At 49.5% G+C, this 15,155-nt stretch overlaps 1 protein-coding gene across 1 annotated transcript in view; it reads right to left on the bottom strand.

Moving 5' to 3' along the window:
• The window catches only part of MAU2 (MAU2 sister chromatid cohesion factor), a 65,600-nt gene that overhangs the window by 37,727 nt on the left and 12,718 nt on the right, over positions 1-15,155 (bottom strand). Inside the window, exons 4-7 of the mRNA XM_070746340.1 lie at positions 14,437-14,532; positions 11,242-11,336; positions 4,915-4,942; positions 3,406-3,561 (exon numbers count right to left, since the gene is read on the bottom strand). Coding sequence (XP_070602441.1) covers positions 3,406-3,561; positions 4,915-4,942; positions 11,242-11,336; positions 14,437-14,532 — 375 coding nt within the window. The remainder of the gene's footprint in view (positions 1-3,405; positions 3,562-4,914; positions 4,943-11,241; positions 11,337-14,436; positions 14,533-15,155) is intronic.

The following is a 15,155-nucleotide window of genomic DNA, read 5'->3' as shown; positions in this document are numbered from 1 at the left end:
ACATGCACACAACATACCATACATAAACAATATAGGCCTGGGGAAGTTATCTCAGTTTCCCCATGCCTGACGGCAGAGGTGGGTTTTAAGGAGTTTACGAAAGGCGAGGAGGGTGGGGGCAATTCTAATCTCAGGGGGGAGCTGGTTTCCAGAGGGTCGGGGCCCCCACAGAGAAGGCTCTTCCCCTGGGACCCGCCAAACGACATTGTTTAGTCGATGGGACCTGGAGAAGGCCAACTCTGTGGGACCTAATCGGTCGCTGGGATTTGTGCGGCAGAAGGTGGTCCTGGAGATATTTTGGTCCGATGCCGTGAAAAAGGTCAAAAATAAAAAAAAAGTACAGTCGCATTGGTGCCTCGATTTACAATCATTATTCATTCATTCATTCATTCGTTCGTTCGTTCGTTTGATTTTTATGTCGCCCCTCTCCTTAGACTCAGGGCAGCTTACAACATGTTAGCAATAGCACTTTTTTAAACAGAGCTAGGCTATTGCCCCCACAATCCGGGTCCTCATTTTACCCACCTTGGAAGGATGGAAGGCCGAGTCAACCTTGAGCCGGTGATCAGATTTGAACCGCTGACCTACAGATCTACAGTCAGCTTCAGTGGCCTGCACTCTACCTGCTGCGTCACCCCGGCTCTTTTTTATTATAATTACAATTATAACAAGTGACAACCAGGCTTCCAGGCCCGATAGCAGTTGTGACTCTCATTTCCGTGGTCACGTTACAACCCCCCAAAAAAAAGATCCTCAAGTGGATCGATCTCATGGGGGATCCACTTTACACCCATCACTGACTGAGGACTGTAAAGGAGAGGCTGTTCACGGGGGCACCTGGTCTTATGTTTGTGAGCAACAACATTATATCAAGGAATAATCACCTGAACTGCTTCAACCCTAAATGGCATCGGCCCAGACTACTTGCCGCATGAATCCCAGCAACCATTATGTCCCACAGAGTTGGCCTTCTCCAGGTCCAGTCAACTACATTAAGTCGTTTGGCGGGACCTAGGGGGAGAGCCTTCTCTGTGGAGGCCCCGACCCTCAGGAATCAGCTCCCTCCAGAGATTCGTACTCCCACCACCCTCCTCGCTTTCTGTAAGAGTCTACTCATGTATGCCCCCAGGCTTGGGGCCATTAGACTCTAACCCCCTGGCTGACGAATGACATGTATGCTGTTGTTGTTGAATGGGTATGATTGATGGGGATTTTTGTTTAGATTAGTGGGTCCATATTAATTGAATTAAGAACCTAAGAACCTAAGAAGAGCCATGCTGAATCAGGCCAAAGCCCATCGAGTCCAGCATTCTGTGTGACACAGTGGCCACCAATTGTCCCTGGTGATCTTGAGCAGAAAGAGAAGGCAAGACCCTCCCTTTCCCCTGACCCCCAACAAATGGGACCCAAGGGAACCCTGCCTGCCTCAACCAACATAGAAGCGGCACATGGACATCCGCTTCAATATCCACTGATACACTTGGTATCCATGAATCTGTCTAATCCTGCCTTGAAGCTATCCAGGCTGACAGCTGTCACGACCTCTTGTAGAAGTGAATTCCATAAACCAGTGTTTCCCAACCTTTTTTGAGCCGCGGCACATTATTCATATTTTCAAAATCCTGGGGAACACTGAAAGGGCGGGGCGGGGGGGGGGGGGGCTAAAGAAAAGTTTGGACAAAAAAACCCTCTCTCTTCCTCCCTTTCACTCTATTTCTCCCTCTTTCTCTCTTTTCCTTCCTTCCCTTCTTTCTCTCTCTCCATCCCTCTTTCTTTCTTCCGCACTTTCTCTCTCCCTCCTTCCCTTCCTCTATGTCTTTCTCTCTCCCTTGCTCTCTCTCTCTCTCTGTCTCTCTTGCTATCTCTTTCTTGCTTTTTTCTCTCTCTCTTGCTCTCTCTCTCTCTTTCACTGTCTTGCTATATGTCTCTTTCTTTCTCTTTGCCTCTCTTGCTATCTCTCTTTCTTTCTCTCTTTCTCTCTGTCTCTCTTGCTATGTCTCTCTTTCTTTCTCTTTCTCTCTCTCTCTGTGCCTCTCTTGCTAAGTCTCTTTTTCTCTTGCTATGTCTCTCTTTCTTTTTCTCTCTCTCTGCCTCTCTTGCTATGTCTCTCTTTCTCTCTCTTTCTCTGCCTCTCTTTCTTGCTCTGTCTCTCTTTCTCTGCCTCTCTTGCTATGTCTCTCTTTCTCTCTCTCTCTGCCTCTCTTATATGTCTCTCTTTCTTTCTCTCTCTCAGCTGACTGCAAGCGGGAGCCCTGATGGCGGCAGCTGGACGTGCTGCTGGATACCGTATATGCCAGGCCCGCAGCGCCAGCATGTACGACGTCCAGCAGCACGTCCAACCGCCACCGTCAGGGCTCCCGCTTGCAGTCAGCTGAGAGAGAGAGTGAGAGCGCTCCCTCTCGCCGCCGCCATCTCCCCGCGACTGCCTGCGGCCGCTGCGACCCCCCCCCGCTCCCATCGCCAGTGCCCTCCCGCCGGGCCACAAAGGACACTTGCCGCACGTCCAACCGCCACCGTCAGGGCTCCCGCTTGCAGTCAGCTGAGAGAGAGAGAGCGCTCCCTCTCGCCGCCCCTCCCCCCGCTCCCATCGCCAGTGCCCTCCCGCCGGGCCACAAAGGACACTTGCCGCACGTCCAACCGCCACCGTCAGGGCTCCCGCTTGCAGTCAGCTGAGAGAGAGAGAGCGCTCCCTCTCGCCGCCCCTCCCCCCGCTCCCATCGCCAGTGCCCTCCCGCCGGGCCACAAAGGACACTTGCCGTCCACGCCAGAGAAGTTCCAGCTGGGCGGGGCGCTGCCGGTACTTCCGTCCTGGGGCTCCCGCTCGCAGCTGTCCTCCGGCTCCTGCTCGATGCCGTGGTTTTCGGCGCTCTCCTGCTGGGCCCCAAAGAAGGAAGGCGGGAAAAAGACGCGAAGAATGGAGCTCTCCTTCTTCCTGCCTTCCTTCTTTGGGGCCCAGCAGGAGAGCGCCGAAAACCGCGGCATCGAGCAGGAGCCGGAGGACAGCTGCGAGCGGGAGCCCCAGGACGGAAGTACCGGCAGCGCCCCGCCCAGCTGGAGCTTGGCGGCACACCTGGCCATGTCTCACGGCACACTAGTGTGCCGCGGCACACCGGTTGGGAAACGCTGCCATAAACCAACGACCTTCTGGGTGAAGAAATATTTCCCTTGATCTGTCCTCACTTTCTTACCTATGAGCTTTAGGGAGGGCCCCCCCTTGTCCTAGTATTGTTGTGTTAGAGAAAATATTTTTTCTCTATTCACCTTTTCTATCCCATGCATGATTTCCCATGGTTTGGATTTGTATCGCATTGTTCTTTTATATGTTGTGAGCCCTCCCCCACCCGGAGTCCTCAGAGAGGGATGGCATATAAATCCAATAAATAAATAAATCATAAATAAACTCACCTGCCCAGCGTCCAGGTAATGCGTCACCTGCAGTACCAAGAAGAAGACCCGCAACGACTCTTTCTGGATGGGATTCCCCTGCCAGTTCTCAACGATTTGCCCACAAAGTGTCAGCAGCGGATGCACCTCCTGCAGTTTCCTCTCCATCAGGAGCAGCTATGAGGAAGGAAGGAAGGAAGGAAGGAGGGAGGGAGGGAGGGAGGGAGGGAAGGAAGGGGAGGAAAGGAGGGATGGAGGAAGGGAGGAAGGAAGGAAGGAGGGAGGGAAGGAGGGAGGGAGGGAAGGAGGGAGGGAGGGAGGGAAGGAAGGGGAGGAAAGGAGGGATGGAAGAAGGGAGGAAGGAAGGAAGGATGGATGGATGGAAGGAAGGAAGGAAGGAAGGAGGGAGGGAGGGAAGGAAGGAAGGGGAGGGAAGGAGGGAAGGGAGGAAGGGAGGAAGGGAGGAAGGGAGGAAGGGAGGAAGGGAGGAAGGAAGGAAGGAAGGAAGGAAGGAAGGAAGGAAGGAAGGAAGGAAGGAGAAAAGAAAGTTTCAGAACACGTGATAAGTGCCTTTTCCCCAGGTTCAGGGTTCCTTAGACTTGGTTCTCTGAGGGCATGGGGTGAGTTATCTGATTATTTAACTCAACTTCTGAGGAATCCTGGGAGTTGAAGTCCACAAGTCTTAAAGTTGCCAAGGTTGGAGACCCCTGACTTAACCTACCACAATCACCGGTTCTCTGAAGCAATTAAATACAGCCTCTAGGCACCCCAAAACTGCACACCCTTTGTAGATGCAGGCCTATATAATCCACACAATATAAAACTTATTTTGCTAAATTAATTTGAGATCGGCTTAGTCAAGCATTACTGATAAAAATGGCAGCAACAAGCAGAAATGTAATTATCACCTTCCCAAATCCTAATTTCATGGTATCTTAATTATTCCAATCCAAAAGACAAATTTACTTTTTGATGGTTGCTTCCCTTAAGACTCTCCATAGCATTTTAAAAGTTCTCAAGAAGTTTCTACATGGATTTGAATTACACCAAATATTAAATCATAGGTGGGTAGTCACACATTTAAAAGGCTATTACTAGTTTCAACAGACAACTATCAATAGTCTAGACCAGGGATAGGCAAAGTTGGCTCTTCTATGACTTGTGGACTTCAACTCCCAGAATTCCTGAGCCAATCATGCTTGCTGAGGAATTCTGGCAGTTGAAGTCCACATGTCATAGAAGAGCTAACTTTGCCTATCCCTGGTCTAGACCAATGTTTCTCAATCTCAGCAACTGTAAAATATGCAGATTTCAACTCCCAGAAATTCCCCAACCGGCATATCAACTAGGGGATTCTGGGAGTTGAAGTCCACACATCTTAAAAGTTGTCAAGTTTGAGAGACGCTGGCCTACAAGACCAAAATCTATCTATTATTCATAGCTTCTGTATCTGAATAAGGAAAACAAATCAAGACTGCAAATTTAAAAGTAAAGTAAAATATTATTTTGTCTAAGCCCCAGTAAACTTACCATGCCTTTGCTTAGTAGAAACAGTGCCCTGAAAAAGAAAAAAATATTCCAACACTGTACAAATCTCCAGGAAATACAATGTATTCTCACTCTAACCCTAAAACTGGGGGAACTGAGATACTCTTTCCCCCTAGGCCTTTACAATTTTATGCATGGTATGTCTGTCTGTATGTTTGGTTTTATAATAAGGGTTTTAAACTGTTTTAATATTGGATTGTTTATATGCTGTTTTCATTACTGTTGTTAGCTGCCCCGAGTCTACGGAGAGGGGCGGCATACAAATCCAATAAATAAATAAATAATAAAACTGCATGAAAAATTGTTTCAGAAAATAACTGAAACTGTAACTGTTCGTGATTAGGTTTTTTGTTATTATAGAAATGACTAAGTTTCTGATTATATGAATCTAAAAAATTGAAACTTTAACTGTATTTTGTAACTATTGCACCAAAGAAAGGTGGAAGTCATTTCCTTTTTTTCTGTTCCCTTTCCTTCACATCTTTCCCCCTTCTTTTTCTTTTCCCATTTTCCCCATTGTCCTTACTTTCATTTGTATTTTTACATTAAGACAGATTTCAATAAAATCTTTTAGAAATATTGCAATAGAGCACAGAACATATTTCATGACGCCTTCTGTTCACTTTTTATTTTTATTTATTTTATTTATTTATTTTATCCAATACACAATGAGGGTTTTAGTGGGTATACAGTGATCTCTCGGTTAGCGCGGGGGTTACGTTCCAAGACCTCCCGCGCTAACCGATTTCCGCGTTATATTGGATGCGGAAGTAAAACCACCATCTGCGCATGTGCGCCATTTTTTTCATGGCCGCACATGCGCAGATGGTGGAGTTTGCGTGTGGGCGGCGGGGAAGACCAAGGGAAGATTCCTTCAGCCGCCCAACAGCTGATCTGCTCCGCAGCGCGGAAGCAGCGAGGAGCCGAAGATGGGGTAAAGGCAAAGGGGAAACCCCATCTTCGGCTCCTCGCTGCTGCCGCGCTGCGGAGCGGATCAAGTGTTGGGCGGCTGAAGGAACCTTCCCTTGGTCTTCCCGCTTGCCGCTTGCCAGTCCACACACGCCCCCCTGGATGAGCCGGCCACAGGGGCGAGGGGTGGGGATGAAGGGGCAGGACTTCCCGGGCGGAAGGCATGCTCGGCTCTGCCGCTCCAGCCCCTTTCGGCCGAGCCTCCCCGGCCAAGCAGCCAGGGAAGTCGAGCCAGGCGTGGCGGCGGCAGCGCTGCTTCTCCGGTCGCCCGGTCCTTTCCTGCTTCCTGCGCCGATGTTCCCCGCTGCGACGGAAGGCAGTCGCTTGGCTAGGGAGGCTCGGCCGAAAGCGGCTGGAGCGGCAGAGCCGAGCACGCCTTCCACCCAGGGAGTCCTGCCCTTTCATCCCCGCCAACCACAGGGGCGAGGGGTGGGGATGAAGGGGCAGGACTTCCCGGGCGGAAGGCGTGCTCGGCTCTGCCGCTCCAGCCCCCTTCGGCCGAGCCTCCCCGGCCAAGCGGCAGCCTTCCACCGGGAGGCTCAGCATTCCGTCAGTCGTAGCGCTGGCTGTCAACTTTTCTTTTTAGCACTGGGGAGGCAAGTCAGCTCCTGCCCAGTTTTAAAAAGAAAAGTTGACAGCCAGCGATTGTTCCGCTGCCGCCAGCATGGCCTGGCTGGCAGCGGAAGATGTAACGGAGCCCACGGGGGATTCGCCTTCCTCCCACCCGCAGCCGAGACTGATTGTGGGCTCCTTCGCAACCTCGGAGAGCTTCCGCGGCATGAAAGCTCACGAAAACCAGGAAGCTCTCCGAGGTTGCGAAGGAGCCCACGATCAGTCGGCTGCCGGCGGGAGGAAAGCGAATGCCACGGGGCTGGGCTCGGCTCCCCCCTCGGCTCCCCCCCTTACCAGCCCCGCCGCGGAAGGCTCCATTCTGTTCCCTGCCGGCCCGATTGAGCGGCCGGCGGTCTCCATTCAGGGAACAGAATAAAAAAAAAATTATTTTTTAATATTTTATTTTTTTAAATAATATTTTTTGAAAAACCGCGTTGCAGCGTTTCGCGCTAATCGAGAACGCGCAAGTCGAGGGACCACTGTATATATATATAGTGGGTCTTGGTATATTCGGGTTTCTTCCCGTGTAGGATTTGGAAATTTCTGGCGACGTTTCGATGAGGTCCCACTCATCATCTTCAGGCTGGTGTTTCTGTCCTTGTTCTAAGGCGAACACTGCGAGACCTGAGCTGCCTTCCTTCTATAAATACTGGTGGCTGGGTGTGGTTTGATGGCTCAGCAATTGCCTGCTGTGTAGAAACTTCCTGGTGAGTCAGTGGGGAAACATCTGGGGTCGTTGATGTAGCTGAAGTATGCTGATTAGTTAATGGTTGTTGATTAGGCGTGATATCCTGAGTAGTTGGAGCTTGCAGGCTACTTGATTGTTTTGTAATATGAGTTCTGAGTCTAGTTTCTGTTTTTATGGCTGGGTTACGTTTGAGGGCTGGTTTCCAGATGTCTGGTAGGCGAGACCTATCATCCCGCTTGTTGCCTACCAGACATTTTTTTAATGTTTTTTTATGTCGGATCACCCTGGTATATTGAAGGAAAGAGGCCGAAATGGGACCATCCTAGTCTCCCTTAATTTTAAAATTCCAGCTAAAAAAACATTTGACATATATGTATGTATGTATGTATGTATGTATGTATGTATGTATGTATGTATTTTAATGTTGGATCACCCTGGTATATTGAAGGAACGTCACACCTCCTTTTTGCCTCTAGGCCCAACCCAGGACCATTTCAAGGCAGTTAATTTATTCATAGCCGACAACTATATTCTGTATGTATCAAATTTGATACATACATACATACATACATATATATATATATGTAGATTGTTCTGAGTTCGAGTTTTGCCCCGTGTAATATTTTGCATGTCTATGCGACGTTTCGGTGAAATCACATTCACCATCATCAGGCTGAAGTTGTAAGCTTCGTGCTGCTGTAGATATAGTTTGTTTGCAACTGCCATTTGTTTCTTATAAATAGTGGTGGGGGTGGAGATTTGGTTTGAATGTAGCAAGTAGATTGGGTGGCTATGTTTTAATGATTTGATTGGTTGGTGGAATCACATGTTTTTGCTGAATTTTTAAAATTAAGGGAGACTAGGATAGCACTATTTCGGCCTTGTTCTGGCCTCAGAAAGAACATATATATATATATCCAACAGAAAGAACATATATATATGTTCGCCCTAGAACAAGGACAGAAACACCAGCCTGAAGATGACGAGTGGGACCTCGTCGAAACATCGCCAGAAATTTCCAAATCCTACACGGGAAGAAACCCGAATATACCAAGACCATCATACCTGTACCCGTGAAAGTCTACGAAAACACACACACACACACACACACACACATATACACAGTGGTACCTTAAGATACGAACTTAATTGGTGCCGGGGGGAGGTTCGTAAGACGAAAGGTTCGTAAGACGAAACATTGTTTCCCATAGGAAACAATGTAAAGTCAATTAATCCGTGCAACCAAAAAAACCCCCCGCAAAAAAACGGCTTTCGGCGACTGCTGGGAAGCCGCGCGGCTGTTTTAAAAGGTGACAGCCGGCCTGGGGGGCTTCCCAGCACCCCCCTGAACCCGGGTTCGGGGTTCGGGGGGGTGCTGGGAAGCCCCCCAGGCCGGCTGTCACCTTTTAAAAGAGCCACGCCGCTTCCCAGCTGTCTCCTAAAGCCGAACGCGGAAGTTCGGCTTTGGTGTTTGGCGTTCGGAGACAGCTGGGAACCCAGCGGTCTCCCGAACGCCGAAACCGGAAGGGGCAAGGGGGGGGGGAGAACGGGAGGCTCAGCATTCCGTCAGTGGCAGCGCTGGCTGTCAACTTTTCTTTTTAGCACTGGGGAGGCAAGTCAGCTCCTGCCCAGTGCTAAAAAGAAAAGTTGACAGCCAGCGCTGCGGCTGACGGAATGCTGAGCTTCCCGTTCTCTCTCCGCCCCCTCGCCCCTTCGCCCCCCTGTGTTCCTAGGAGAAGTGCTGGTGAGGAGCAGAAGGTCTGTCTTGCCTCAATCCCCAGCACTTCTCCTAGGAACACAGGGAGGCGAAGGGGCGAGGGGGGGGGGAGAGAGAACGGGAGGCTCAGGAAGGGAGCTCGGGAAGGAGCCCACGGTCAGTCGGCTGCGGGCGGGAGGAAGGCGATTGTTCCGCTGCCGCCAGCATGGCCTGGCTGGCAGCAGAAGATGTAACGGAGCCCACAGGGGATTCGCCTTCCTCCCACCCGCAGCCGACTGATTGTGGGCTCCTTCCCGACCTCAGAGAGCTTCCTGGTTTTCGTCCGTGTTGGATTCGCGAGCTTTCATGCCCAGGAAGCTCTCCGAGGTTGCGAAGGAGCCCACGATCAGTCGGCTGCGGGCGGGAGGAAAGCGAATGCCACGGGGCTGGGCTCGGCTCCCCCCCTTACCAGCCCCACCGCGGAAGGCTCCATTCTGTTCCCTGCCGGTCCAATTGAGCGGCCGGCGGTCTCCGCCACGGAGCCTGGCCCCGTGGGCTCGGTTATATCTTCCGCTGCCAACCAGGCCATGCTGGCGGCAGCACAACGAAGAGAGACATTTGCTTTCCTCCCGCCGGCCCCTCAATCGGGCCGGCAGGGAACAGAATGGAGCCTTCTGCGGCGGCTGCCTGCTGGGCTGGTAAGGGGGGGAGCCGAGCCCAGCCCCGTGGCATTCGCTTTCCTCCCGCCCGCAGCCGACTGATCGTGGGCTCCTTCCCGACCTCGGAGAGCTTCCTGGTTTTCGTCCGTGTTGGATTCGCGAGCTTTCATGCCCAGGAAGCTCTCCGAGGTTGCGAAGGAGCCCACGATCAGTCGGCTGCGGGCGGGAGGAAAGCGAATGCCACGGGGCTGGGCTCGGCTCCCCCCCTTACCAGCCCCGCCGCGGAAGGCTCCATTCTGTTCCCTGCCAGCCCGATTGAGCGGCCGGCGGTCTCCGCCACGGAGCCTGGCCCCGTGGGCTCGGTTACATCTTCCGCTGCCAACCAGGCCATGCTGGCGGCAGCGCAACGAAGAGAGACATTTGCTTTACTCCCGCCGGCCCCTCAATCGGGCCGGCAGGGAACAGAATGGAGCCTTCTGCGGCAGCTGCCTGCTGGGCTGGTAAGGGGGGGAGCTGAGCCCAGCCCCGTGGCATTCGCTTTCCTCCCGCCCGCAGCCGACTGATCGTGGGCTCCTTCCCGACCTCGGAGAGCTTCCTGGTTTTCGTCCGTGTTGGATTCGTGAGCTTTCATGCCCAGGAAGCTCTCCGAGGTTGCGAAGGAGCCCACGATCAGTCGGCTGCGGGCGGGAGGAAAGCGAATGTCACGGGGCTGGGCTCGGATCCCCCCTCGGCTCCCCCCCTTACCAGCCCCGCCGCGGAAGGCTCCATTCTGTTCCCTGCCGGCCCGATTGAGCGGCCGGTGGTCTCCGCCACGGAGCCCGGCCCCGTGGGCTCGGTTACATCTTCCGCTGCCAACCAGGCCATGCTGGTGGCAGCGCAACGAAGAGAGACATTTGCTTTCCTCCCGCCAGCCCCTCAAGTTGGATGCACCCTCGCTGGCCCGCTCGGCCGTGCCTCCTCGCCTGCCGCCCGCCCAGGATGCAGACCTGCTGCCTCGCCCCACGCCCGCCGATCCTGTGCCTCCTGCTTCCTCCCCCAGCCAAAAATACAAAGGCGGTCAGCCGCCGCTCGCGGAGCAATGGGAAGCTGAAGCCGCCGGCGGTTTCAGACTGCCTTTGCTCCAGGCTGCTCTGCCCTGCCTGTCAGACCGTCTTTGTGTTTTTCACTGGGGGGGGAGAGCAGGAGGACCTTCCTGACTCCCTCCCCCAGCACCGGACCTCCTGCCCTCTCTCCCAGACAAAACCCCAAAGTGGCCTCCCGAACCCGGAAAGAAGCCCCGCCGCCGGCTGTCACCTTTTAAAACAGCCGGGCGGCTTTCCAGCAGCCTCCGAACGCTGAACCCAGAACAAGGCCGAAATGGTGCCATCCTAGTCTCCCTTAATTTTAAAATTTCAGCTAAAAAAACATTTGATACATATATACCTTGATCCCTCCAGCTCTGTATATATATATATATATATATATACACACACATAGTAAAATACATGATGAAGGTTATAGAGGAGATACTCATAGTAAAATATATCTAAGAAAGGATAGAAAAGAAGATATAGGAATAGAACATATCAATGAAAGAATAGAAGAAGAGATATAGGAATGGAAGAAAGGTATAGGAGATATAGGAGAGCAATAGGACAGGGCATGGAAGGCACCCCTTTCTCCCTGGGAATCAAAAAGCCACCTACCTTGTGTATTCTGATCCTACCACGCGAGCGTATTCTGCTCCAACTCCCAAAAGGTCGCAGGCGGAGACCAAATCTTTTTCAAGCGTGTGAAGTTGCTAATGAGGAAGACACAGAGAAAACAGAGTATTAAGCTTGAAAAGGCTCCGAAACAGTCCGGACAGCCATGATCCCTCGTTTATCGCGAGTGTTAAGTTCCAGGACCACCCGTGGTAAACGAAAATTCGTGAAGTAGGGAATCTTGTTTCACTTTTTGTATTTATTATTTTTAAACAGGGCTGGATTCCTTGCACCTTTCTTGAAGGCTTTGTTACTTTATTCTAAACAACTTTGGGCTCCCCCGGACGGAGGAATGCTGCAGAAATAAAAGCAATAATAATAATAATAAGAGCAATTTACACAGCTGAGCTGCAGTCCTGCTTGCTTAATCTCCTGCTGTTCAATGGGTTGTTTTCTCTCCTCCGCGAGGACATTCTGTCTCAGTGATAACTTCAACCCTGCAGCTTTTAACGCAGCAGAATAGAAACATAGAAGTCTGACGGCAGAAAAAGACCTCCTGGTCCATCTAGTCTGCCCTTATACTATTTCCTGTATTTTATCTTAGGATGGATATATGGTTATCCCAGGCATGTTTCAATTCAGTTACTGTGGATTTACCAACCACATCTGCTGGATTTATCTACCACGTCTACCACGTCAGGCATGGGAAGGGTGCGGTTTTGTGTCTCCCTGTGTTTTCTTTTGTGGGAAACGGGTTCAAATGGCTCTCTTGAGTGTTTAAGGTTGCTGACTCCTAGTATATACTGGATTTTCTAGGGGTAATTAGAAAGATAGAAACATAGAAGATTGACGGCAGAATAAGACCTCCTGGTCCATCTAGTCTGCCCTTATACTATTTCTTGTATTTTATCTTAGGATGGATATGTGTTTATCCCAGGCGTGTTTCAATTCAGTTACTGTGGATTTGTCAACCACGTCTGCTGGAAGTTTGTTCCAAGCATCGACTCCTCTTTCATCTCTCTTATGTGTTTCCCTCTCAGATGCAAGTACTGTAGACCCCCCCCCCCACCTGTGCTGTTTTTCATACAAGTAATCCTCGCTTAACAATCATTTGCTCAAGCAACCATTCGAACTTACAACAGTACTGAACAAATGGTAGTTAGATCTGGTCCTCAAAGTTATAGCCAATGCAGCGGCTGCATGGTCCTATAGTCAAAATTTGGATGCCTGGCAAATCTATCCACATTTACAACCACAGCATGAGAGAGCCGGGGTGGCGCAGCAGGTAGAGTGCTGTACTGCAGGCCCCTGAAGCTGACTGTAGATCTGAAGGTCAGCGGTTCAAATCTCATCACCGGCTCAAGGTTGATTCAGCCTTCCATCCTTCCGAGGTGGGTAAAATGAGGACCCGGATTGTGGGGGCAATATGCTGGATCTGTTAAAAAGTGCTATTGCTAACATGTTGTAAGCCGCCCTGAGTCTAAAGAGAAGGGCGGCATAAAAATCGAATAAATAAAATAAAACAAATAAAATAAAATAAATAAAACAGCGATTCCCCTGACAGGGTAGCTCTCATCACCCATGGAAAGGAGGAAATAATGAAGGTCAGCTGGGAAAAGTAGAGTACAAGGGTTGTGTATGTATGTGAGTGTGTATGAATGGACAGCAGGGTGGTCCAAAAAGCAGTGATTGTTGTGAGTATTTCCTGTCAGCCTCAGGAAGTGTCAGATTCAGAGGAGGACAAAAAGACAGAAGCTTTAATGTACCCTGATTTAAGAGACTTGTCGGAGAGCAGTGGAGATGAAGGCGTAGGGGAAAATGAATTAGACCTTAGCATAGAAAGCAGTGCTTCTTCAGAGAAGGGGGGGAAGTTGACAGTCCCTGGGTGGATCCGAGATTTAGGAGATTCGTCAATAGAAGGGAGATGTTTGGAAAAAAGTTTTGAATCTGCAGTTTAGAACTGTGTAAATCAATCAATGCGTCACATCCTGAAATGTATCGGAAGAGACGCCACTTTCGTTCAAACTGCATGTTGGAAAACAGAGGGCTTTCCTCGCTTCCGAGAAGTAAGCTTTTGATATCTTGAGATAAACTTTGCAAATTTAGATTGAATATGCCTCAGAGATAAGCCGCTGTCAAGGAGTTACTCCCCTGCTCATTAGAATTTATAGCTTGCAAACTCAGTCTGTGAGATTGGAATGTGTCTTAGCATAGCAGCTGTGTAATAGGAACATAGAAGACTGACGGCAGAAAAAGACCTCATGGTCCATCTAGTCTGCCCTTATACTATTTCCTGTATTTTATCTTAGGATGGATATTTTATTTATTTATTTATTTATTATTTAGATTTGTATGCCGCTCCTCTCCGAGGACTCCCAGGCATGTTCATCCCAGGCATGTTTAAATTCAGTTACTGTGGATTTATCTACCACGTCTGCTGGAAGTTTGTTCCAAGGATCTACTACTCTTTCAATTTTCTCATGTTGCTTTTGATCTTTCCCCCAACTAACTTCAGATTGTGTCCCCTTGTTCTTGTGTTCACTTTCCTATTGAAAACACTTCCCTCCTGGACCTTATTTAACCCTTTAACATATTTAAATGTTTCGATCATGTCCCCCCTTTTCCTTCTGTCCTCCAGACTATACAGATTGAGTTCATGAAGTCTTTCCTGATACGTTTTATGCTTAAGACCTTCCACCATTCTTGTGGCCCGTCTTTGGACCCGTTCAATTTTGTCAATATCTTTTTGTAAGTGAGGTCTTCCCAATAAAGAAGAGAAATAATGATTTACTAGTTTGAAATCAAAGCCTGGAAAAGAGAGGTTTTTTGGAGTCTCTTCAGCATGACCAGAACAGTGATAGGGAAAGATAAGAAGGTGAGAAGAGTTGAAGCAGAGCCCACCGCAACAGGGCAGACTGTGAGGTCCTTACCTAAAGACTGCAACCAGGGCTACCATTAATTGCTGTTGCTAAATAGAGGAATTGCACTGTGTTTTACCTAATAACCGCTTCATGTAGTGATGGAAATTCCAATTCCAAGTTAAATTCGTTAAGCGAAGCCTAGCTATAATCTAAACCGCTCCGAGTCTTCGGAAAGGGGTGGCATTACAAATCTAATAAATTATATTATTATTATTATTATTATTATTATTATTATTATTATTATTAAACCATTTGAGAACAGTGAAACCGAGCTTACCGCAAGCTGAAAAAGAAGGCGACAGTGCCAGTAAGGAGTCTGTTGTGAAATCTGGATGGCTTTACGCAGCAGCGGCTTTGCTGTGTCAACAGAATTCTGAAAAGTGAGGACAATGAAAATCAAATTATCATACAGAGATGGAAGAGGACAAGGAGGAGGAGGACTCAAACAAAAAATCAATTGGAAAAAGTCACGCCTCGTAAAACAAGTGGAAAACCATTCTATTAATTGGAGCGTGCACAATTTTGCAGAAATGTTCACATCCCTTTTTTCCAAAAAACACACTTTAGCAAATATATTTATATAAAAGCTGTGTGTAAAAGTCCAAAGATCAGGAGCAAAGCCAGCAAAGGGATTCCACCCATGGTATCCACTGTTAAATGCATTCCAGAGAGATCCAGGGGCTGCTCACAGCAGTGATAAGACAGTATACAATGACAAATCTAATATTAAGTCTAAAATAACAATTTTACAATTAAAAACCTAAAAAAAACCCTTATATAAAAACATACACACAAACATTCCACACATAAAACTACAAAGGCAAGGTGATATGTCTCAGTTCCCCCATGCCTGACGGCAGAGGTGGGTTTTAAGAAGTTTACAAAAGGGAAGGAGGGTGGGGGCAGTCCTGATCTCCGGGGGGAGCTGGTTCTAGAGGGTCGGGGCCACCACAGAGAAGGCTCTTCCCCTGGGTCCCACCAGCCGACATTGTTTAG

Source organism: Erythrolamprus reginae, chromosome 1, assembly GCF_031021105.1.
Source record: "Erythrolamprus reginae isolate rEryReg1 chromosome 1, rEryReg1.hap1, whole genome shotgun sequence".
Taxonomy (NCBI): Eukaryota; Metazoa; Chordata; class Lepidosauria; order Squamata; family Dipsadidae; genus Erythrolamprus; species Erythrolamprus reginae.
Note: the sequence above shows the minus strand (reverse complement) of the source record. Positions and strands in the feature narration are given on the sequence as shown.